The sequence below is a fragment of the Oncorhynchus kisutch genome, linkage group LG15 (assembly GCF_002021735.2).
Source record: "Oncorhynchus kisutch isolate 150728-3 linkage group LG15, Okis_V2, whole genome shotgun sequence".
Lineage (NCBI taxonomy): Eukaryota > Metazoa > Chordata > Actinopteri > Salmoniformes > Salmonidae > Oncorhynchus > Oncorhynchus kisutch.
In genome coordinates, this window is record NC_034188.2 from 59,270,104 (window position 1) to 59,293,642 (window position 23,539).

General features: G+C 40.1%; 2 protein-coding genes and 1 long non-coding RNA gene across 4 annotated transcripts in view; 1 reads left to right on the plus strand and 2 right to left on the minus strand.

The window, feature by feature from the left end:
* LOC109905600 (sortilin-related receptor) overlaps nucleotides 1-4,621 on the minus strand; it is a 68,692-nt gene extending 64,071 nt beyond the window's left edge. Inside the window, exon 1 of one of the 2 annotated variants that reach the window (XR_004203140.1) lies at nucleotides 4,240-4,621. Coding sequence is in view for 1 of the 2 variants with exons in the window: in XM_031790668.1 (XP_031646528.1) it covers nucleotides 4,240-4,542 (303 nt within the window). In the remaining variant the exon portion in view is untranslated. The remainder of the gene's footprint in view (nucleotides 1-4,239) is intronic. The other variant, XM_031790668.1, reaches the window with a different exon arrangement.
* An 8,615-nt stretch (nucleotides 4,622-13,236) lies between these two features.
* LOC109906074 (uncharacterized) lies at nucleotides 13,237-14,824 on the plus strand. The gene is made up of 5 exons (XR_002257358.2): nucleotides 13,237-13,413; nucleotides 13,776-13,884; nucleotides 14,099-14,210; nucleotides 14,500-14,551; nucleotides 14,811-14,824. It is a non-coding gene; the product is annotated as an uncharacterized LOC109906074 (long non-coding RNA).
* Nucleotides 14,825-15,514: 690 nt separating this feature from the next.
* Nucleotides 15,515-20,151, minus strand: LOC109906067 (beta,beta-carotene 9',10'-oxygenase-like). The gene is made up of 12 exons (XM_020503722.2): nucleotides 20,038-20,151; nucleotides 19,591-19,780; nucleotides 19,240-19,451; nucleotides 19,008-19,123; nucleotides 18,708-18,810; nucleotides 18,425-18,562; nucleotides 18,020-18,180; nucleotides 17,679-17,846; nucleotides 16,639-16,776; nucleotides 16,296-16,478; nucleotides 16,023-16,133; nucleotides 15,515-15,917 (listed from the first exon to the last, which is right to left on the minus strand). Exons 1-12 carry the CDS (start codon nucleotides 20,057-20,059, stop codon nucleotides 15,771-15,773), a joined length of 1,689 nt encoding a protein of 562 aa, XP_020359311.1. The 5' UTR covers nucleotides 20,060-20,151; the 3' UTR covers nucleotides 15,515-15,770.
* Nucleotides 20,152-23,539: the final 3,388 nt, after the last annotated feature.

Genomic DNA, 23,539 nt, shown 5'->3' on the forward strand with positions numbered 1-23,539 from the left:
AGAGGAACAGTAAATTAATCTGTCCATAGCTCACGGCTCATGATCCTTTTGCACGATCTGGACGAAGCTAGATTGATGTCCGTTGAAAAACCCCATCGGAATGGAAAAGGAAGTACACAAACCATGCCTTACAAAAAAGCCATTGCCGAGTGTCTGAAGGAGACTGGTCAATGCTGATTCCATCAGTCCAAACTGAAAAGCACAATATCAACTGGGCATATCAGTCACATCAATCTGGACTCTCCTCAAAATTGTTTTCATTGGTAATCCAGGAGACGCTTTTGTGGTGCCCCAAAAATATGTTTCTCTCTTTTTCTCCCCTCGTGTACCCTCCCTTCTTTGAGAAGCATGGGTGTGTTCAGTAGAGAAATTGTTTTGAAACGAGTGAAACAGGGAGGTAGGCTAATACCTGAACTTGTCCAAGAAACACTCATTTTCGTTTCCAGTAGCAAAATGGTTTTGTGCACAACTAAACACAACCTTGGTGCTTCTACGTCAATCTGTTTCCTCAACAACAACAACAAGCAAAGAAAAACTCCCGTGAAATAGGGAGAGTATTTACATCTCCCCACCATGTTCTCCTTCATTATTCAAGAGAGCAGAATGAACCACTGATGAAAGAGTGTCACCGTTGGAGCGGAGCTGAACCGACGATGACATCATCCGCCTGCTGCAGAACTGGCATTCATTACATTTGCATTTTCAATCTACCAGTGTGTATTTTTGGTTGGATGCAGCCCAATTGCACCACTGTCTGTGACAGTTATTTTTTTCTCTTATATACACTGAATGATGACCAACTAGCTGTGACAGGCCCTGGTATCAATGTGTTATAGGCTAGTTTATCTCCCCATGGTGAAGTCTGGGCTCGGCTATGTTATGTAAAGGTCTGCTCTGCTCTGTGGAATCTCTGAAGTAGCCTCCTTGACAGAGACTAGAGTCCTTCTTCACAAGGCTGAATGATAAGTGGGTTAACATGGCAGATCATGCTGAATGTCTCGATGCTGTTGCCAGCTGAAGAGTAGCTAGACAGCAAAACATTAGTGAGTGCCTGGCACATTCTTTTGGGGTCAAATGTTAGAAACAAGCTTGAAGAGAGTCTTCAGGTGAGCTTTGTGTGTGTGTGTGTGTGTGTGTGTGTGTGTGTGTGTGTGTGTGTGTATACACATTTTACTATACTTGTGAGTACCAGAAGTCCTCACGAGAATAGCAAACCAACAAAAATTCAGAGAAGTGAGGACATTTTGCCAGTCCACAATTTTAGGCTTAGGGGTTAGGTTTAAGGTTAGAATAGGGTTAAGGGTCAGGGAAAATATGATTTTGAAAGCAAATCAATTGTTGGTCCCCAAAAAGGCCTAACAAGCATAGTTAGACATACCTCTGTGTGTGTGTGTGTGTGTGTGTGTGTGTGTGTGTGTGTGTGTGTGTGTGTGTGTGTGTGTGTGTGTGTGTGTGTGTGTGTGTGTGTGTGTGTGTGTGTTCTTCGGGAGGTTAAGTTGGTGCTGCACAAACACATTCATTCATTCAGGTGATTTAGTACGTCTATCATCTGGCCTTGAGGGACGAGTCAGCTGAAATGCAACTCACAAACACACGCACACACACAGCAGTGAAAATACCCGTTTGGACATACCTTTTCCATATCTGCATTGTTCACCTTCGTTACTGCAACTTGCAGTAAATTCAATCCGAAAGACTAAGTGTGTGTTTGAAGGGGCAAAAACTAGTCTGTAATTGTAGTCCTGAAAGGATCTGTCATAGACTGTGACAGACTGTAGTAAATTATATACAAACACAAAATAAACCAATTAAATGTTTGAAGGGGACCAAGCTGGTATAACTTGCCAATGCTTGTTCTATCGCTCGCCAGCTCACACACACACACACACACACACACACACACACACACACATGCCCCAATAAAGATAATCAGGATTCTCATTGATTACCATAGCACCTATTTTTACCCAGCACTCGCTTTGCTGCAGTTAGCAAACAGTATCAGTTGTCCTACTACATTAGGCCTAATCTATCGAAACTCAACACAAAACTGTAAACATGTGTATCCTTCTTGCTCACACAGGCTCATAGAATTAGGCATCAGAACAGGTCCAGGCACCATGGTAGTAGAGTCAAATATATTAATCAAGGCTCCTTACGTGTGACATAATGACAACTATTAACACGAATGAGGAAAATGAGTACAGCCAAAAATTCCCCAAGCCAAACATCACCATGGCACATGACACTTGTAATGTGGTCTTATGCACAAACCCTGTTGGATCTGTTTACATTGGGTCATGTGGCAGGGAACCAGATCCTGCTTGCTACACACCTTTAGAGTGTGCTATGTTATTTCCCTGGATATGTTTGTGAACTGTGGGAAACGGTTGACGGGATAGATTGAGCGACTTCAGGGGTGTTTTGAGCAGGGCACCTACTAGCAAAACAATTTGCAAAGCAACACAAAACCACCATTGGACAAGTTCAGGTATGACCTCTGCGTTTCAAGATGTTCTGTCTCTGCTGAACAGGACCGAGGCCTGGCTCTCTTGTTTGTTTTGAGTGAGAATCTCGACTGGCAGATGCTCAAGGCAGGTTTCAGTCACACTCCCTGCTTGAATTTCACAATACAGCCCCCTCCGTGACTGCCTCCACCGAATGACTCAGGGGTTTTACTGGAAGCCATGTTTCAGAGTTAGTTTTTTCTACTTATCAGGAATGATGGCTATATATTTAGTCAATTAGCTGGAACTCTAAAGCCACATTCCTAGTTCTTAAACTAAGAAATTGATTAACTGTAATCCACATTTCACACACACTGACAACATCCGATACAGGTTTGTACAACAATTCAATTTAAAAGGGAGAAATATATTTGGATCTATATAGCTCAGTATGGTTAGGGACGGGGGACTGGAAGCTTACTTGAACTTAAATGCCAAAATAACAGCCCTACAGTTGCTACAAAAAGCCTACCTTATTTATAAACAAAGTATGTACCATTCTGTGAACTTTCGCTGGAGCACCTTTAGAAAGTTCTAGGCTAAATCCCATGGGTGCCCTATCTAATGAAAAAAAGCAATTTAATCCCTGAAGAAATTGGCTTTCATAGTTAGGGGAATGGGTGTGTGAGGAGACACTGTCAAGTGTTTATTTTCTGTTCTGTGCAAAAAATTGCGTGCTATTTGGGGATATTTCTGAAAGGGGGGAGAGGGGGGGGGGCTAAACAACAGCTTACTCTCATTCCAAGAAGACATAACCTTGCCTACAGTTAACCTAAATACACATCCGATTCAATGAACAACCTCCAGAACAAAACATGACACCTGACCAGCAGAGGAATTCCAAACTTGATCACATAAGCAACCATTTCTGTTCCAATTTGAGGATGTGTAAAATGCAGTGAATACTGAAGAGCAGACTACCGTGATAAATAAGAAATCACATTATAGAGAAACTCAGCAAAGAGCCTTCGACGTCTTACAAAAATCAACCATGTCACAAATCAAATATGCAAAGACTGCCACTATTGGCTCTTCACAACATTTGCAGCCTCCACTGAAGGCATGCATCTCCACATTGGGAAGACTCTATTGTGTCAGTCTTGGCTAATTAGAATTATATTGTTGTTGATGTCTGTCACCCAGCTATGATGGTGTGTGTTACTGCTAAGTTTATGTATACTGTCATTTGGATTTTCCAGACAAAACTGTGTGATTGTGGTGACATGCTATGATCACCAGGTTTCGGGAAAAACTGGTCAGATAAAATAAAATACTGTATTGGGTTGGTCAAGAAGATAATTCAAAGACTTCGTGCAATACATGTGTCTGTAGGTAGACTTTAAAACGGAGGGTTTGTTTACTAGATAGAGTAACGTAATTGAATAGGTTATGCCATTGAATAGGTTACATTGGGGAGAAAGAGCTCGCCATGGCATCGTATGCTGAAAGGGACAGTCTGTTCTAAAAAAGTCGAGTAGCTACCTAGCTACAGTGGTACTGATAATCACACACTTGGCAAGAAGCTAGACTGACTTCGACAGCTCGGCTTTGGTTATTTGCGCTTCACCTCTCATCGTCAAGGGTCGCATGAAATGAGAAAGCCATATAGGCTGCTGAGGTCCGTTACTAAACTAGCTAGCTGCTAAACCTAACTAGCTACTGTAGCTAACTTAGGATAGTGAGACGTGCTTTCAGTAGAAGTGTAGTTACTACTGGAGAAGTAATGCATTACCTGTCCATACACCTTTGGCACGGGTGGTTGGACTGCACTCCGCCGATTGCGATGCTGATACATGCCCGAAGCTATGTCTTCCCTTGCACTACGTGCCGCTCGTCGCTTCGCATCCGCGCCTATTCCATGGATAAATTCTTCCTTTGCGTTAACCGTAGAAAAACCCCTGTCCTGCGGTAGCAAGAAACGCTGGTCTCGATGCAGACGAAGGGTGGAAGAAAATGTCCCGGGAGAAAATAAAAATAACAAATATATTGTAAACCTAAGAGGAGACAGCATCTTGAGTGTCTGTCTTGTCGCCATGTTTGTGTATGTTTCGTTTAGGTAACGAGAAGAGCTTATTCGAGTGGCGATTGGAGTACGCGTAGGAGGCACGTCCCCCATCACCCACCTCCCTAAGCAAATTCTGCTAGTGGCATTGGTCGAGTTCGTTTTGCATGGCCCAGAGCCTCGGGTTGGTGGAGATTTTGGTTAAGGACCAATGGAATGTATAAATAACATTTAACTCCGCTCACACCGGGCACCAGGCAATGGAAAATTAATTCGCCCATTGTTAGCGAATTCTTTGTATCCTGAATGAGTGGATGTACTTGAAAAATATACAACATGATATACAACCAATGCTGTTTATCTAAATTATGAAAAATAAGTGGGATGCATGCCAGCAAAGCCACTACACAACACTAAACAATACATTAATTGCACAATACCACTGCTACAAATGGCTATCAGACAGAGTATTGTCTGGCAGCGAAACAGTTCATTCAGCCTCATTTACTGCCTTTAAAAAAACATATCTTATATGGCTGACTTGCTTTAACAAAAGTGGTTTCTACTGACAATTGAGATGTACAAACTATGGCATAAGGGGACGACGAGCAGATAAAAGGCCATTTCGATTAAGACATTAATGAGCGAGCTAGGATAGACGTAGTCAATATAACTATTTGTTGAGCACTTTTGAAATGTACAGCGACAGAATTCAGAACATGTGCCGTTCCTAGATTTTTTTTATAAAGGCACACATAGCTTACATGTCAATACTTACACAGAAACTATCTAGGTCAAATAGGGGAGAGGCGTTGTGCGGCGAGGTGTTGTTTTATCTGTTATTTGATACCAGATTTGCTGTTTATTTGAGCAATATGAGATAGAAAGAAGTTCCATGCAATAAGGGCTCTATATAATACTGTACGCTTTCTTGAATTTGTTCTGGATTTGAGGACTGTGAAAAGACCCCTGGTGGCATGTCTGGTGGGATAAGTGTGTGTGTCAGAGCTGTGTGTAAGTTGACTATGCAAACAATTAATTTTCATGTTTCTTATAAAAAGAAGTGATGCAGTCAGTCTCTCCTCAACTCTTAGTCAAGAGAGACTGGCATGCATAGTATTTATATCAGCCCTCTGATTACAATTAAGAGCAAAACGTTCAGCTCTGTTTTAGGCCAGCTGCAGCTTAACTAGGTCTTTCCTTGCAGCACTGGACAACACGACCGGACAATAATCAAGATTAGTCAAAACTAGAGCCTGCAGAATTTGCTTTTTGAGTATGGTGTCAAAAAAGCAGAGCCTCTCTTTATTACGGCTAGATCTCTCCCCATCTTTACAACCATTGAATCTATATGTTTTGACCAAGACAGTTTACAATCTAAGGTAACTCCAAGTAATTTAGTCTCCTCAACTTGTTCAACAGCCACACCATTCATTACCAGATTCAGCTGAGGTCTAGCACTTAAGGAATGATTTGAACCAAATACAAAGCTCTTAGTTTTAGAGATGTTCAGGACCAGTTTATTACTGGTCTTTGTTATTACTGGCCCTTAACTCTTTGTTAAGGGTTTCAGAGACTTCCTTAGCTGTGGTTGCTGATGCGTATATGGTTGAATCATCAGCATACATATACACACATGCTTTGTTTAATGCCAGTTGCAGGTCATTGGTAATAATAGAAAAGAGTAGAGGGCCTAGAGAGTTGCCCTGCGGTACACCACACTTTACTTGTTTGACATTAGAGAAGCGCCCATTAAAGAAAACCCTTTGAGTTCTATTAGATAGATAGCTCTGAATCCACATTATGAGGTTGAAAAGGCATAGCACATAAGTTGTTTCTATAACAGGTTATGGTCAATAATATCAAAGGCTGCACTGAAATCTAAAAGTACAGCTCCCACAATCTTCTTATTAACGATTTCTTTCAACCAATCATCAGTCATTTGTGTCAGTGCAGTACATATTGAGTGCCCTTCTCTATAAGCATGCTGAAAGTCTATTGTTAATTTGTTTACAGAAAATAGCATTGTATTTGGTCAAACACAATGTTTTCCAACAGTTTGCTAAGAGCTGGCAGCAAGCTTATAGGTCTGCTGTTAGAACCAGTAAAGGTTGCTTTACCACTCTTGGGTGGCGGAATTACTTTGGCTTCCCTCCAAGCCTGAGGACAAAGACTTTCCTCTAGGCTCAGATTAAACATATGACATATATGAGTGGCTATAGAGTGAGCTACCATCCTCAGTAGCTTTCCATCTAAATAGTCAACGGCAGGAGGTTTGTCATTAGTGATCGATAACAATGATTTTTCCACCTCTCCCACACTAACTTTACAAATTTTTCTTTCATTATTTGTTTTTTTATGCATGAATACAATTGCTCACTGTTCATTGTTGGCATTTCCTGCCTAAGTTTGCACATTTTGCCAATGAAATAATCATTAAAATAATTGGCAACATCAAATGGTTTTGTGATGAATAAGCCATCTTGATTCGATGAAAGATGGAGTTGAATTTGTCTTTATGCCCATAATAGCATTTAAAGTGCTCCAAAGTTTTTTTTCCATCATTCTTTATATCATTGATTTTGGCTTCATGATAAAGTTTCTTCTTTTTGTTGAGTTTAGTCACATCATTTCTCAATTTTCAGTAAGTCAGCCAGTCAGATGTGCAGCCAGACTTATTAGCCACTCCTTTTGCCCCATCTCTTTCAACCATACAGTTTTACAATTCCTCATCAATCCATGGAGCCTTAACAGTTCTAACAGTCAGTTTCTTAACAGTTGCATTAACAGTTGCATAAATTCATCATGTGCAGCGTCTGGATGCTCCTCATTAATCACATCCGACCAACAAATATTTTTAACATCATCCACATAAGAGTCACAGCAAAATCTTTTGTATGATCTCTTATACACTATTTTAAGCCCAGCTGTTGGAACTTTGGCTTTCCTGGATCTAGCCACTATATTGTGATCACTGCATCCAATGTGTACAGATACAGCTTTAGAACAAAGTTCTACAGTATTAGTACAAATGGAATCGATACATGTGGATGATCTTGTTCCTGTCATGTTTGTAAACACCCTGGTAGGTTAATAACCTCTTGAGCGGACAGCTTGAAGAAAATCAGTCAATATTCAGGTCGCCAAGAAAGTAGATCTCTCTGTTTATATCACATACACTATCAAGCATTTCACATATATTATTTAGATACTGACTGTTAGCACCTGGTGGCCTATAGCTACGCCCCAAAATAAAAGGCTTTAGATTTGCCAAGTGAACCTGCAACCACAACACTTAAATAACACTTGGCATAAGATCTTCTCTAAGCATTACAGGGATAGTTTATGTGTCGGGGGGCTGGGGTCAGTTTGTTATATCTGGAGTACTTCTCCTGTCCTATTCGGTGTCCTGTGTGAATCTAAGTGTGCGTTCTCTAATTCTCTCCTTCTCTCTTTCTTTCTCTCTCTCGGAGGACCTGAGCCCTAGGACCATGCCCCAGGACTACCTGACATGATGACTCCTTGCTGTCCCCAGTCCACCTGGCCATGCTGCTGTTCCAGTTTCAACTGACCTGAGCCCTAGGACCATGCCCCAGGACTACCTGACATGATGACTCCTTGCTGTCCCCAGTCTACCTGGCCATGCTGCTGCTCCAGTTTCAACTTCCACCTGACTGTGCTGCTGCTCTAGTTTCAACTGTTCTGCCTTATTATTATTCGACCATGCTGGTCATTTATGAACATTGAACATCTTGACCATGTTCTGTTATAATCTCCACCCGGCACAGCCAGAAGAGGACTGGCCACCCCACATAGCCTGGTTCCTCTCTAGGTTTCTTCCTAGGTATTGGCCTTTCTAGGGAGTTTTTCCTAGCCACCGTGCTTCTCCACCTGCATTGCTTGCTGTTTGGGGTTTTAGGCTGGGTTTCTGTACAGCACTTTGAGATATCAGCTGATGTACGAAGGGCTATATAAATAAATTTGATTTGATTTGATTTGATATGGCTCTGAATATATACAGCAACACCTCCCCCATAAGCATGTATGTATCGTCTATAATGTTATATCCTTGTATTGCTACTGATGTATCATCAAATGAATGATCTGAGTCTCAGAAATGTCTAATATCTGAATTTTATCTTATGTTAGAGCAAGTTATTGATTTCATGAACATTATTTCTCAGGCTATATATGTTAATACGGGCTACTTTCAGCCCTTTCCTGGGTAGCTTATCAGAGATAGACATAATACTGAAAAGAGCAAACAAAGCAAGATAAAAATATATATACATTCAGCAGTCCATTAATCAATTGGTGTGTGTGTGTGTGTGTGTGTGTGTGTGTGCTGCGGGGTTAAAGCCTTGATTGTCCTTCTAGATAGTCTGATTTATCTGTCATTGTTATCATAGATTCACACACAGAACTGATGTCCTCTCTTAAAGAAAGTATAATTGTTTCAACTAACGTTACTTGGTCATCTATTTTATTCCTTATACGGTTTCCTCCCTATTGATGAGATGTATTTGAGATTAATTTTGTTTTCATGTTATAATCTTGTGTATATTTTGTTTTTATGTATTTTCAAGACAACCAGAATTGTCACGCCCTGGTCAAAGTATTTTGTGTTTATCTTTATGTATTTGGTCAGGCCAGGGTGTGGCATGGGGTTTTTGTAATTGTGGTGTGTTTGTCTTGGGGTTTTGGTGGTGGTATTGGGATTGTAGCTTAGTGGGTTGTCTAGCAAAGTCTATGGCTGTCTGGAGTGGTTCTCAATCAGAGGCAGGTGCTTATTGTTGTCTCTGATTGGGAACCATATTTAGGCAGCCATATTCTTTGAGTTTGTCGTGGGTGATTGTCCTTAGTGTCCTATGTGTACTCTTTGTTAGTTTGCACCAGATAGGCTGTTTCGGTTTCGTTTGTTTTTGTAGTGTTCGTGTAGTTCGTGTTTCTTTGTTTGATTAAATATGAATCTAAATCAACACGCTGCGTTTTGGTCCGATCCTTGTTCTACCTCTTCGTCAGAGGAGGATATAGAAGAAAACCGTAACAAGAATGGAAATACGTTTGACACGTTTTTGTGTTATCCTCTATGCTTTTAATGACATTGTACTGTATCCACATGTGTGGTGTTTAAAGTTGTCAACAAATATAAGCTAAGCAAAGAACATGGGAAATAGCATTCGATTCACAACTGTCTTATTTATTTAGTTTATGGGCAAAATGCTAAAACTACATAGGCTTAAAATAGTGGCTTAGATTATCATGTCCCCAGAAAGCAAAGCTTTTCCTTATATATGATTCACCATTATCATCATTATCTACAAGGGGAATAGAATAGATCAGAATGGATTAGAGCAGCTATGTTCACACAAACAAGTATCTTAGGTCTCACTCCTACCACTGGACAATAGGCAGACATGACAAATCACACAACATAACCTACTGTACTGAAAATGCACAAAACACAACCTGCGCTTATATCACATGCAGAGTTAACATGACAGTTGTCTCCAACCCAGTATATTAACAACACGATTTGCTTACTGTTTTTTAGGTATTTTCTTAACTGCATTGTTGGCTAAGGGCTTGTAAGTAAGCATTTCACTGTAGTGTACACCTGTAGTATTCGGCGCATGCGACAAATACATTTGGATTTGATTTGAGTACATTAACAACACGATTTTATATGATGTAAAGTGGATATGGGGGCTTTTTCATTGTGTTTATTCATTGATTCGGTGATACACTTTCACAACAGATTATGAAGTAAATGTGTCTTAGAGACAACAGGCTACATATGGGTTATTATTATAAAAACAGGAGTGAGTTGGTTATAGGTACACCTTTGGAATAATCTGAATTGATCTTGAGGTCACCAGTAATTCCTGTGTGAGATTTTTGACTTGAAAAATGGCTAGCCACTTGCAATAATTTACTCACAATTAGATCCTTACACTTACAGATTGTTCTACTGCACATTGCTCATTATTTCCCCACAGGCAGAGAGGTGTGGAAAGGAACATAGATGTTGCCATGGGAACTAAAAAACATTTCACCTTTATTTAACCAGGTATGCCAGTTGAGAACAAGTTCTCATTTAAAACTGCGACCTGGCCAAGATAAGGTAAAGCAGTGCGACAAAAAACAACAACACAGAGTTACACATGGGATAAACTAAAGTACAGTCAATAACACAATAGAAAAATCTATATACAGTGTGTGAAAATGGAGTAATAAGATAAGAGATAAGGCAATAAATAGGCCATAGTAGCGAAGTAATTACAATTTAGCAAATTAACACTGGAGTGATAGATGTGCAGATGATGTGCAAGTAGAGATACTGGTGTGCAAAAAGAGCAAAAAAGTAAATAAAAACAATATGGGGATGACGTAGGTAGTTGGATGGGCTATTTACAGATGGGCTGTGTACAGCTGCAGCGATCGGTAAGCTGCTCAGATAGCTGATGCTTAAAGTTAGTGAGGGAGATATAAGTCTCCAACTTCAGAAATGTTTACAAATTCGTTCCAGTCAATGGCAGCAGAGAACTGGAAGGAAAGGCGGCCAAATGAGGTGTTGGCTTTGGGGATGACCAGTGAGATATACCTGCTGGAGCGCGTGCAATGGGCGAGTGTTGTTATTGTGACCAGTAAGCTGAGATAAGGCTGAGCTTTACCTAGCAAAGACTGTCTCAGCCTCCAGTATTTATGCTGCAGTAGTTTATGTGTCGGGGGGCTGGGGTCAGTTTGTTATATCTGGAGTACTTCTCCTGTCCTATTCGGTGTCCTGTGTGAATCTAAGTGTGCGTTCTCTAATTCTCTCCTTCTCTCTCTTTCTTTCTCTCTCTCGGAGGACCTGAGCCCTAGGACCATGCCCCAGGACTACCTGACATGATGACTCCTTGCTGTCCCCAGTCCACCTGGCCATGCTGCTGCTCCAGTTTCAACTTCCACCTGACTGTGCTGCTGCTCCAGTTTCAACTGTTCTGCCTTATTATTATTCGACCATGCTGGTCATTTATGAACATTTGAACATCTTGGCCATGTTCTGTTATAATCTCCACCCGGCACAGCCAGAAGAGGACTGGCCACCCCACATAGCCTGGTTCCTCTCTAGGTTTCTTCCTAGGTATTGGCCTTTCTAGGGAGTTTTTCCTAGCCACCGTGCTTCTACACCTGCATTGCTTGCTGTTTGGGGTTTTAGGCTGGGTTTCTGTACAGCACTTTGAGATATCAGCTGATGTACGAAGGGCTATATAAATAGATTTGATTTGATTTGATTTGATGACCTGGAGCCAGTGGGACTGGCGACGAGAGCATACAGGTCGCAGTGGTGGGTGGTATATGGGGCTTTGGATGGCACTGTGATAGACTGCATCCAGTTTGCTGAGTAGAGTGTTGGAGGCTATTTTGTAAATTACATCGCCAAAGTCGAGGATCGGTAGGATAGTCAGTTTTACGAGGGTATGTTTGGCAGCGTGAGTGAAGGAGGCTTTGTTGTGAAATAGGAAGCTGATTCTAGATTTGATTTTGGATTGGAGATGCTTAATATGAGTCTGGAAGGAGAGTTTACAGTCTAGCCAGACACCTAGGTATTTGTAGTTGTCCACATATTCAGAACCATCCAGAGTAGTGATGCTAGTCGGGCGGGCGTGTGCGGGCAGCGATCGGTTGAAGAGCATGCACTTAGTTTTACTAGCATTTAAGAGCAGTTGGAGGCCACGGAAGGAGTGTTGTATGGCATTGAAGCTCGTCTGGAGGTGAGTTAACAGAGTGTTCAAAGAAGTGCCAAAGCATACAGAATGGTGTCATCTGCGAAGAGGTGGATCAAGGAATCACCCGCAGCAAGAGCTATATCATTGATATATACAGAGAAAAGAGTCGGCCCGAGAATTGAACCCTGTGGTACCCCCTTAGAGACTTCCAGAGGTCTGGACAACAGACCCTCCGATTTGACACACTGAACTTGTTTGCGAAGTTGTTGGTGAACCAGGCCTGCACATAAACCAGGCCTGCCCCTAGATCCCTAAGGGCCTGCACATAAATCTTGCAAGGGGAGGAAATCTTCAGTAGTTATGTCAAATATTGTTATAACTAGCTCTGGCTGGGTTGGTCTTTAACAGCTCATTGTTCTATCTGTGGTTCTGTGCCATTGAGGATGAAGGGAGTTGCAGCTACCCTATACCAATTGTGCTGACCAGGCACAGATTTTTCAGAAACAGCCATATCAGGAGGGTCGTTGTGTTCATACAGCAGACACACATTTTAAAGGCAATTCATTTTCTCATATAAACACACTTATCTTCAAATACAGATGTAGTTAAATACATTAACAGGTAACATGGGGGAATTCAGACTGCCTTTATTAAAGACAAGACAGCCAGGCAGCACCTGTATTGAAAAAGCACAAGGATAAACATCAACCAATTCAGTACTTACTGTATATAAAGTACCAGAGGATCATTGCATAGTCAGAGCTATCATTAAGATATTTGAATATTTGGGGTATAGGATTTAGGATTTGTCTGTAATATTCTTCACTGTCTAGACAGTAGGTGGCGGTAGATCATAATAGTCATTAATTTTTTTATTCAACAATAATAACAATATTAAACATCAATACAGGGACATTCCTGTGAATACAATGAAAACAATAAAACACCAAGCGACCCCCCCCCCCCCCCGACACACAAATTTAAATAAATAAATAAATAAGGACGTTATTTTTTCACAGACATTCAGAGACACACGACTTCTAATATGTTTTCCAGCGTTTTAAGTTTCACAAGTTTGAGGGATTTATACAATAATAAGGAACAGTAGGTTCGTAAAATGTATGAAACTTTCGGATTGGCTCGCGCAAAACAATCGGAATTCGAATTTGGCAAACCAAACGGATAGGTAAAAGTAAGTCTACTTTTCTAATGTTTTAGGTCGCTAGCTACACAATTTTACATAACGCATTTTTGTAAATGACCTTGAAATCAATTAAGGATGTGTTTAAGCAAAACATTGTAGCTAACTAACGATAAGACCCTGCCAGCTACCGTTGGCTAACCAAACGTTAGCTAGTTTAGATAGCAGGGTTTGTTAGTTGAGGGCAGCTGCGCTGATTCTGCAGCTGATAGCTTGTTGTTCGCTAGCTGGAATTGTTCCGTTAGACATGCGAAGAAACATTAGCTAACGTTAGTATGTTACACGGTGTTAAAATGCAGTCTCTCATCAGCCATTGTAGCTAACAGCAGATATCTCTACACGTAACGTTTTAGCAAGCAGTGAGTGTGAAAAACGTTTAAGTGACCAATGCCAGGCAGAGTGATGCCACCGACAGGGAGGGGAATGGACAACAAAGGCCCAAAACAAAAATTGTCACAAGAGGTCAGGAAATGCTGCAGTTTTGATGACATCTGCTGGAAAAGTACATAAACTTCTCAGGGCCATTAGAAAAACAAGTATTCCATTCACCTTTGGGATAGCCTAGCTAACTTACGTATTTACATCTATTCTCAACTCAACCATATCAATGTCCATTTCTTATTAGTTAACGTCTGTTGTAGTATTTGAGTTGTCTTTTCTCTTTCATTGCAATTAGGTTGAACAAACATCTGCATATTGTGACAATTCTCCAGCAAAAAAGAAAAAAGCCCAGAGTAGTAAAACACCAGCTTCATACTCTTCAGATTTGTTTAAGGCTGAATTTGCAGGTATGCACATATTTGGTTTGTAATAATTTGTATCTCTATGTTTTATAGATTAGAATTATAAATGTTTAGCTCAATTGATACCATTTACAAGAAAAAATATTTATCTAACAATAGAATGTAGCTCATGTGGTAGAGCATGGAGCTTGCAACGCAAGGATAGTGGGTTCGAGGCCCACCAGTATGTAAAATGAATGCGCTTATGACAAAGTTGCTTTTGATAAAAGTGTCTGGTAAATGGCTGGTATTGATATATACATTACAGCTCTTTTTATTTTCCTTCAAATGATAGGTGCAAATAGAGAGGTCAACATGCTATTTTCCAAATACTCTGAAGTGTTGAGGTAGGTACAACAAAGGTAATGTGACAAATGTGTTGAGAACAGGTTTTCATTCCATTCTTTGTCATGTCAGAACACATTTTGGAGTTTAAATGTCAGTACTTAATCCACATCACATATTACGTTAAGGACCCAGGCAAGCATACTGCATACACACGCAGTTTTTTATTATGATAAACAAGCATTAGGTGAATATGCTTCTCTTTAAATAATCTGTACACACTGTCATGTCCATCCTACGTAGTGCCTTTGTTTCCTACAGTGAGAGGGCTGCAATAGATGCCTCACAAGTTAGGGAGTTGGAAGACATATTGATGGAGGCCAGAAACTTGGAGTCACACCTGAAAGAGAAGAAAGAACACTTGAGGCGTACCTTGGCTCTTATTTCTGACAAACTACAGGGATAGACTAGCTACACAGGCCTGCATGCTACAGACATTTGTAAATATTTCCTCACAGATCTCAATCAGTAACATGTCAGTACTTTTATTTTTACCTGTATGTATGCTTTTTATGTTGACTGTCTTCACTCTTAATCCCACACTGGCAAACAAAATGTGAGTGCCATTGTGGTTAATATCTTTATATATGAGCTATTTATTTGTAGCCTACTGTAAACAATAAATAGGGTTAAAAGATTGACGTTTCAGTGTGTGCAATATCCAAAGTTAAGCACTCGTCTTTGAAAATGTATATAATCAGTTAACCTTTTTACTTGAGACAGTGAAATATAGCCTAGCCATTACCAATCAGGAAACTAACTTTTAGGAAGTAACTGTGTTGTTTGAGTGACCACACGTGTCAATGGATTCCATTCAGACTAGGACTAATTCATCTGTGTATCACATGGAATATTGGGTGGTGTTATCATAGCCTATATTTCACTTTTTCTAATAATATTTTTGAAAGATTTATTAAGACCTTTTTGGTGGTGAGTGAAAAAATGATAAAACATTTGCCCATGACTTTTCTTAATACATATCTTTATTATAAGTTGTTTATATAGAGGATTGATATATTCACAAAACAGGAGTGGACACACATTTTCTTTGTTTGCATGGAACTAACAAGTTTTTCACAGTGCTTTAAAGTAAACTTCACATTAAGGTGCTTTGATGGCTATCTATCTAGTCAATCATCAGAAAGGATATACTTTATAAGAAATGAAAAATGGAGAACACAGTACAATTCACACCTTTGTGTTGTTACTCTGATGGGCCTCCTAATTTTTTTCTGATAGAAGCCTTCTATGAGTCATAGTGGAGTTGAATGTCCCATGGAAACCATAGGGAATGTTCACAGGCACCTCAGCTCTGCCCAACTCTTTGAATGTCTTGGCATCCAAAACCAACAGGAACGTGCTTTTGTCCTTGAGAAGGAGAACATGTTTACATTAAGTTAAGAGGCTAACATTGGGAGTTAGGAGTGCAACAATTGTTTACCAACATTCATAGGTGTTTAAAGGGGAACTGACCTTATTTGGAGTGATGACCACAGACATAATGACACCTTCATCCTCTTCTGTAGCGCCAGGCAAGGGTACAAAGACAGGCTCTGAAGGGTACAGTCCAGGATGCTCCCACACCTTAAAGCGCAGTAGTGTGAAGGTCAGCATTGAACCTCCTAACATCAAACTGCCAAATATTACCTAGGGCTACATCACTCATCGCAATAGAGTACGGTTACTGATGCAGATATTCTACAGTGTGTTTAAAAGGGAAGGAAGAATCAATATAACTGAACCAACCTTCATTCTTTTGCCTTGGAGGTCCATCTTGATGAGAGTGTCTCCTACTAGATGTCTGAAACCGCAACCGTAGAAGTAGCGATATGGTTTGGTGTTGTACTTGGCATAGTTGATTTGTGGGAACTCGAGACCTCCGTACTTATGGAGTTCCTCATCGTGCAGATCCTCATGTGTACAAAACACCTGCAGAGAGAGTGTTTAGTGAGGCTCTGATGCTGAATATTCACATAATGTGGAGGCTAATCACATAACCTTTTGTTTAATGAACTTGATTGGAAAATGAGAGTTGTATTTCAGCAGTGCTGTATAACAGAAGACTTGTGCATGATTATTGTACACACACCTTGTCCTTAGCAGTCTTGGTGGCAGTGGCGGTACTGTCGGGGCGTGTGTTCAGATTTTGCCCGCAGGGTGTCTTCATGTCGACGTTGAGAGGCAAGACAAATCGCCGGGGGAACACTCTGCACATAGTGTTGTACACCTAATTTAAACACAAAAAAATCAACCTCAACCAGTTCACACGTAGGATAACTGATCCTAGTGACTTCAGCTGGTTACACTTACAGTTGAAGTCGGAAGTTTACATACACCTTAGCCAAATACATTTAAACTCAGTTTTTCACAATTCCTGACATTTAATCCTAGTAAAAATTCCCTGTATTAGGTCAGTTAGGATCACCACTTTATTTTAAGAATGTGAAATGTCAGAATAATAGTAGAGAGAATGATTTATTTCAGCTTTATTTTTTTCATAACAGTTCAAGTGGGTAAGAAGTTTACAGACGCTCAATTAGTATTTGGTAGCATTGCCTTAAACAATTTAAACTTGGGTCAAATGTTTCGGGTAGCCTTCCACAATAAGTTGGGTGAATTTTGGCCCATTCCTCCTGACAGAGCTGGTGTGAATGAGTCAGGTTTCTAGGCCTCCTTGCTCGCACATGCTTTTTCAGTTGTGCCCACAAATCTTCTATACGATTGAGGTCAGGGCTTTGTGATGGCCACTCCAATACCTTGACTTTGTTGTCCTTAAGACATTTTGCCACAACTAACTATGGAAGTATGCTTGGGGTTATTGTCCATTTGGAAGACCCATTTGCGACCAAGCTTTACCTTCCTGACTGATGTCTTGAGATAATAATCTGTAAGTAATTGTTGGAAAAATGACTTGTGTCATGCACATAGTAGATGTCCCAACTGACTTGCCAAAACTATAGTATACTGTATAGCTTTAATGAATCAGCCATTATAAATGCTTAATCATTTTTTTAAAGATAAATGTTTACAAATAATGAAATACGTATTTGTTGTTAGGATTAGTCTTTTTTTGTGCTTATTCATTAAAGTTATGAAGTGTTATACTCTTCAGTTTAGACCGATACTAACCTCGTCGAGAGCCTCTCCTGACTTGCGCATGTTCTGAACCATGTAGTTGTTGATGGCTTTCCCATCGTCTGCGGCACAGAGGTCCATAACCAGGAAGCCATCCTCCTCCCAGGCATTGATCTGGTGGAACGTGGACAGGGCTTTGGCGTGATACTTGACTGAGTAGAGCTGGAAGAGAATAAAGGAAGTCAGTCATCAGAAATGAAGCGTGTAACTTACAAGTAATTACTGTTGGCTTTAGTATCCTCTGTTGTCTCGTTCCTGGCTTGTCTCTTACCAAAACTTTCTAAACTAATTGAGAGACTCCAAGAGTTCCAGGGATTTCTATACCAAGGTCTTACCTTGCCTGTTTGCTTGTTAATCAAATGAAAGATGGTCTCAAGTTTAGGGTCCCAGTAGACCCCATCGCTGATACCCTTTCCTCTCAGCTTGCCTGTCACAATCTTCAAGAGGTCCATTTTTATAGGCTGCTCAATAAACACCACGTAATTCTCCGACATTGCTGAAATCGAATGAGCAGTATATCAATTGCCACTCTTTTGGAGTTGAGTCAGATCATATCAGTATTGATAGATCATTGCTGTGCATTCTGATTAACAAAAGGATGAAACATGACCATTTTGGTTTGAACATGGTTGTGTGAGTGAGCCATCTACTCATGAGAGGGTTTACATGAAAGGCTGTTTACATTTAAATGTGTCATTAGCTCCACATTAGCCTGTGGAGGCTTTGTGTGGTCTGCTCACCAAAGCTGTGGTAGTATGAAGGTCTTGCCTTGTCCACTGAGGGAATAGAACAGACCACAGTAGCTCCCTCCAGGGTTTCCTCTGGGTTTTCTGGCGTTGTCTTTGTCGGAGGCACGCGGATTATATTGTAAATTGCACCTGATAAAAATAGAGGTTTTATTTGGAACGTGGAAAACTAACCTTTGGCCATTTTTTTGCAGGCAGATTTCAGGTTTGTGGTTTGTGTTTTGTCATTCTTAATGAAGGTGGTTAGTGAATGGGCAGGGGCTTGTTCCTTACTTACCTTTAGCAGAGTAAGAATTCCCCATGTTGTATGTTGTACCATCAGGGTCTGTGTGGGGGTGGGCAGTGGCTCCATTGACAGCGATGAATTTGCTCCAGTCCACCTGTTGAGAGCAGCAACAACAATGAAATGTCTTAATAGCCCTTCAGTCATGCTGTCCTATAATGCAATAGGTATCTTTTAAAATATTTCAACCAAAACATTTGGCTATTTGTTTAGACTGAATGAAACCCTTTGTGTATAAAGGCTACTGTTGGTAGTGTGTGTAGGCCTTTAAAAAGCAAAGAAAAAGCGGCCTACCTTTTCCTTTGTTTCAAGTGTCTCAGGGTCCACCTTGTGCATGAAGTTTGTCTCCGTGCTCACGTAGTAATCACCTTTGTACGTCACAAAGCTCACATTGTCATTATCTGATGCTTCTGTGAACCAAAGACAGTTTTCATTTGATTAGTACAATGCAAATCAATTCTCTGTCATATATTTAACACTCTTTTACCTCAAGCTCTTGAACTGCAGACTTGAACTGTAAACTCACTTGGCAGTTCGAACCGGGACAGAAAGCGCTGGAAGAAGTTCTTGCAGGGGTCTGGCATGGCCACAGTCCCGAATTCAGACACAACGATACGGCTGTTCTCACTGTTAGCCGTGTAGCAGTCACTGCCCAGGAAGCGGCTCTTGTAGGTCACCTGACCCCCTGCGATTTTGAACTGATGCAGGAGGGCCATTCCGTCAAACCAGTGGTTGAATCTGAGAAGCAGAAGAAATAGTTAATGTAGTACTTTGACTTGGTGAGACTTACAGTAAATAATTCCTTATATGCAGAAATAGTCATTTACACCTCATCTGATTCTGGTCAAACATATATAGCTTGTTAAAATATACTCACTTATTATTACCAATCTCAAACTTTCCTGGTCCGTTTCTGAGGAAATTGCCACTAATCCACTCTGGGATAGTTCCACTGATCTTAGTGCTGATGGCCTCTGGGGTCTCATCCACAGAGGCCACGATCTTCTCAATGCATGGCAGGCCGTGCACGTCTGTGTAATGATGATCCTTATTCTTCTTTTTCAGGTCTGCAAGGACAAAGTCCAGACAATATTATTACCCCAAAACATCTGACCTACAAAACAAAAACAACAGATAGATATTAAAGCAGAACTAGAAATTATATTAAAGGAGGATTAATAAACCTAAAATAAATTACTCTTTTAGATTTTTTTCTTTTACAAAGTGAATAGTCATATGTTTTAAAGATGAGATGAAAATAAATTAGGCAATATACAGTCTGGCTACAAAACGTTTTAACCCTCATTGGAGAGCATCAACTTACCTGTATTGCTTGGAGGTGACATGGTTGTCAGGATTGAGAATGTCTGTGGCGGTCTTGCTTGATGGGAGGGCAAGTGATAGGACTCTTCTCATGTGAAGCTCCTGTGTGCTGCTTAGTGTAACAGGCTGAGCTTTTATACTGTCACTGGAGCGCAACACTTGAGACCACGTGGTGGTTCTTACATAAGTCTCAGCAGAACAGGTCTGTAAGCATAGGCGTGAGAAGTAGGGGTGCTGCCGCACGCCCTGTAAAGTCTAAACAAAAAAATATTTAGGAATAAGAAATGTAATAAAAAAAATCTCACAAAGTGGTGCACTGGGTGTTTACTAGTCCTATATTTCCCTGTCAGTGAAAAAACTGCAGCACTCCCAACCCCAAACATCTTCGGCTGCGGTCAAAAAATAACTCTGATAACCCAATCAGGGTGATGATCTCTGGATCGGCTCCAGAAGTTGTAAACTAACACAGCAGGAGCTACACTGTATAAAACATGATATTTTGGAGTGTGTTCATTAGCTGTGTGTATATTTAAGAGATCTGTGTACATTATTTGTTATTTTAACCTATTACTGCAGTTGGCTAAATCAAGGTCACACAGTGTTTCTTGGTAGTCTTAAACAAATCTACTTTGAAACAAAAGTATCCACCTCACACACATGGTTATGGGCTTAAAAATAAAATACACCTGTACCATGTCAGATATAGAGTTGAATGTATTTTGAGTTTGCATCCCATATTAAACTTTATATACACACAGAAGACTGAAATATTACAAAACCATTTGAGCTATACCCCTTGGAATGTGGCTCCTTGAAAGCGCCTCGGCTATGGTATGTTTGTTTTGTCTGAAAGGGTACATACACTACAGCTTTTTAAATGCCGACACACAACTTTCTCGGGAGATAGCCAATCAAATGATCTCGAGCTGCCTGCCTGCTTGCAGACCACTCTCTCCTAAGCAAAGTACTTTGAAGTTTGTAAATACAATGACGTACCAATGCATTTAGTAGAAAGAAAACACATCAATCTACCTTACTATAAAAAAAACAGCAGAAAAACATCACCGCACATCAATCACCACTGTTTACTGAACTATTGAACATTCTGTACAGGAGCAGAGTTCTACTGTCTGAAAAGGTACAGATGCTTCTGATGTGGCACTTTGTTAACTGTCTGAAAGGTTATCAATTGTCGCTATTGACCTTAGCGGCTGCCTATGTATGAAAAAGGTCAAAGAAACACTGGATTTCGACAGGTTTTTGAAACAATGTTTATTAATTATGAAATTGTGAAAACTCTTAACCTTCCACCATGAGGCCACTAGGTCATTTGACTGCAGGAAAGGGCTACGATAAAGCAGCAGACCTCATTATTACAGTTTTGTTTCTAGACCAGGAAAGTCCAACAGAACAAACCGTCCAGTCATAATATTTGACACGCTCCAGTTCTGTATCCTTAGGATGTTTTATTAATAAAACAACAGCAGCTATTTGTGGCAGGGGATTTTCAGAGGCATTGCTTATAATTTCCAGACAATGAACATGGAGCTTTTTTAAATGTATTATTATGAATGCTTTTATGTGAACTGAAATCCATCTTGGAGAACATGTTCCTCACCTTCTTTTTAAAAGTTTCATCCAATTTTCTAAGATGCCTCAGGGACATTAAAGTTGATCCTATCCTTATTCTATTAAATCATTTGCATCTTTATTATAATACACTTTTTTATAATATTTTTCAGTATAGTGTTATTAAATATTGTAGTGGCCATATTTGGCAGAACAATTGCTGTAGGTAACCCTTTAAAACATTGTCACGGGAAGAGTAATACCAAAGAGATTGGTGTAATGCGTGCCTGGGTGTTTTAAGAGTTGACCTCAATTGCACAGTGCTGAAGTTTGAGATGAGGGTACGTTTACGGTCACGAACCGTAAATGTTAACTTACAAAAACAAGACCTACGATTGTATGATAACCGACCCCTGAACGTGTCCCTCCGTTAACACCATGAAGCATGTCGCACAGCTGCTGTTAAACTCACATCATTATTACATGTCATGCTACAGCTCAAACACATCCTCACTGGACAGATGTATGAAAATATGGAGATTAACCAAAGACTTGTGGTTTCACTTTACTTGGTAATTCTAACTAAAAGTAATTCAGTCATTTAAAAAAAATCACATTATGGGATGCCTGGAACCTTATCAGACTCCAACTGGCAAAAGTCATCAACATAAAGGAATTTAGTGAATTTCTGTATTTCCCCCACCCCCTTTTTTTTTCACTGATCTTTTAACGTAAATCCATTGACATGGTAAAAATGTTTGATTATTTCACTTTGAATTCACCTTAGTTGACAAAAATTGATGTTGAACTGATGTCTGTTCCCATTGAGTGGCTTCTCTGGCATTATCACTTAAATGTGGGTTTAGTGTTATTTTCCCTGCAGTACGCTGAACTGTGAATTGACTGTGTTATATTACCCCCAATTTGAATGTTATTACAATCTGGAAGTTGTTAGCCAACCCAGTCAATAAAGCATGTGTTTTTAGAGTGGGTTTATGATTTTTTTTGATTCTCTAGCTGTCCCTACATTTGAAAGTAAGTAATTGGTTAAATGAGCTAATTTCAGTACAGGACATTCCCATGACAAAACAAATCTTCCATGCACTCATAATATTGAACATACCCTCCAGCTCTAAACGCTGAAATTGTGGAATGAGGCTGTTTAAAAGGGGAACTGCAGCAGTTTTTGACAGTATTATAGGGAATTTCCTGAGATATTTGTTTGTATTTCTCCGTGTATCCATAATTATGTGTGTTTATGATTTTTTATCTTGAGAGATCATGGTCTTCATCTTCCCTTTTGAGCCAGGTCAGTGGTGGTCACCTTCTATGACCCTATCAGTTTGGAATGTTTAGTCTAACTCTCGAGAATTTCCTCATTTAGCCAATAAAACTATTATTTCGGTCTTCCAAGATTGGATGGTCGCTGAACAAGCTCCTCCCTGTTAATCCTTGTTAATTGTATCATCCTTGATACATGTCATTTATTGCAGTGTAGAGAAGTAAAATGTCTGGAGATAACACACCACCGATTTCTAATGACCTGTTCATGACGGATAAGCCTAAACCAACGGGACGATAGCACCTATCATATCTCTTGTTATATGCGGGTGAAACTGTCTGAATTGAAACGGTCCCTCTGACGTACAGTGGCAAGAAAAAGTATGTGAACCCTTTGGAATTACCTGGATTTCTGCATAAATTGGTCATTCAATTGGATCTGAATCTAAGTCACAACAATAGACAAACATAGTGTGCTTAAACTGATAACACACAAGTTATTGTATTTTTCTTGTCTATATTGAATACATAATTTAAACATTCACAGTATAGGTTGGGAAAAGTATGTGAACCCCTAGGCTAATGACTTCTCCAAAAGCTAATTGGACTCAGGAGTCAGCTAACCTGGAGTCCTATCAATGAGATGAGATTGG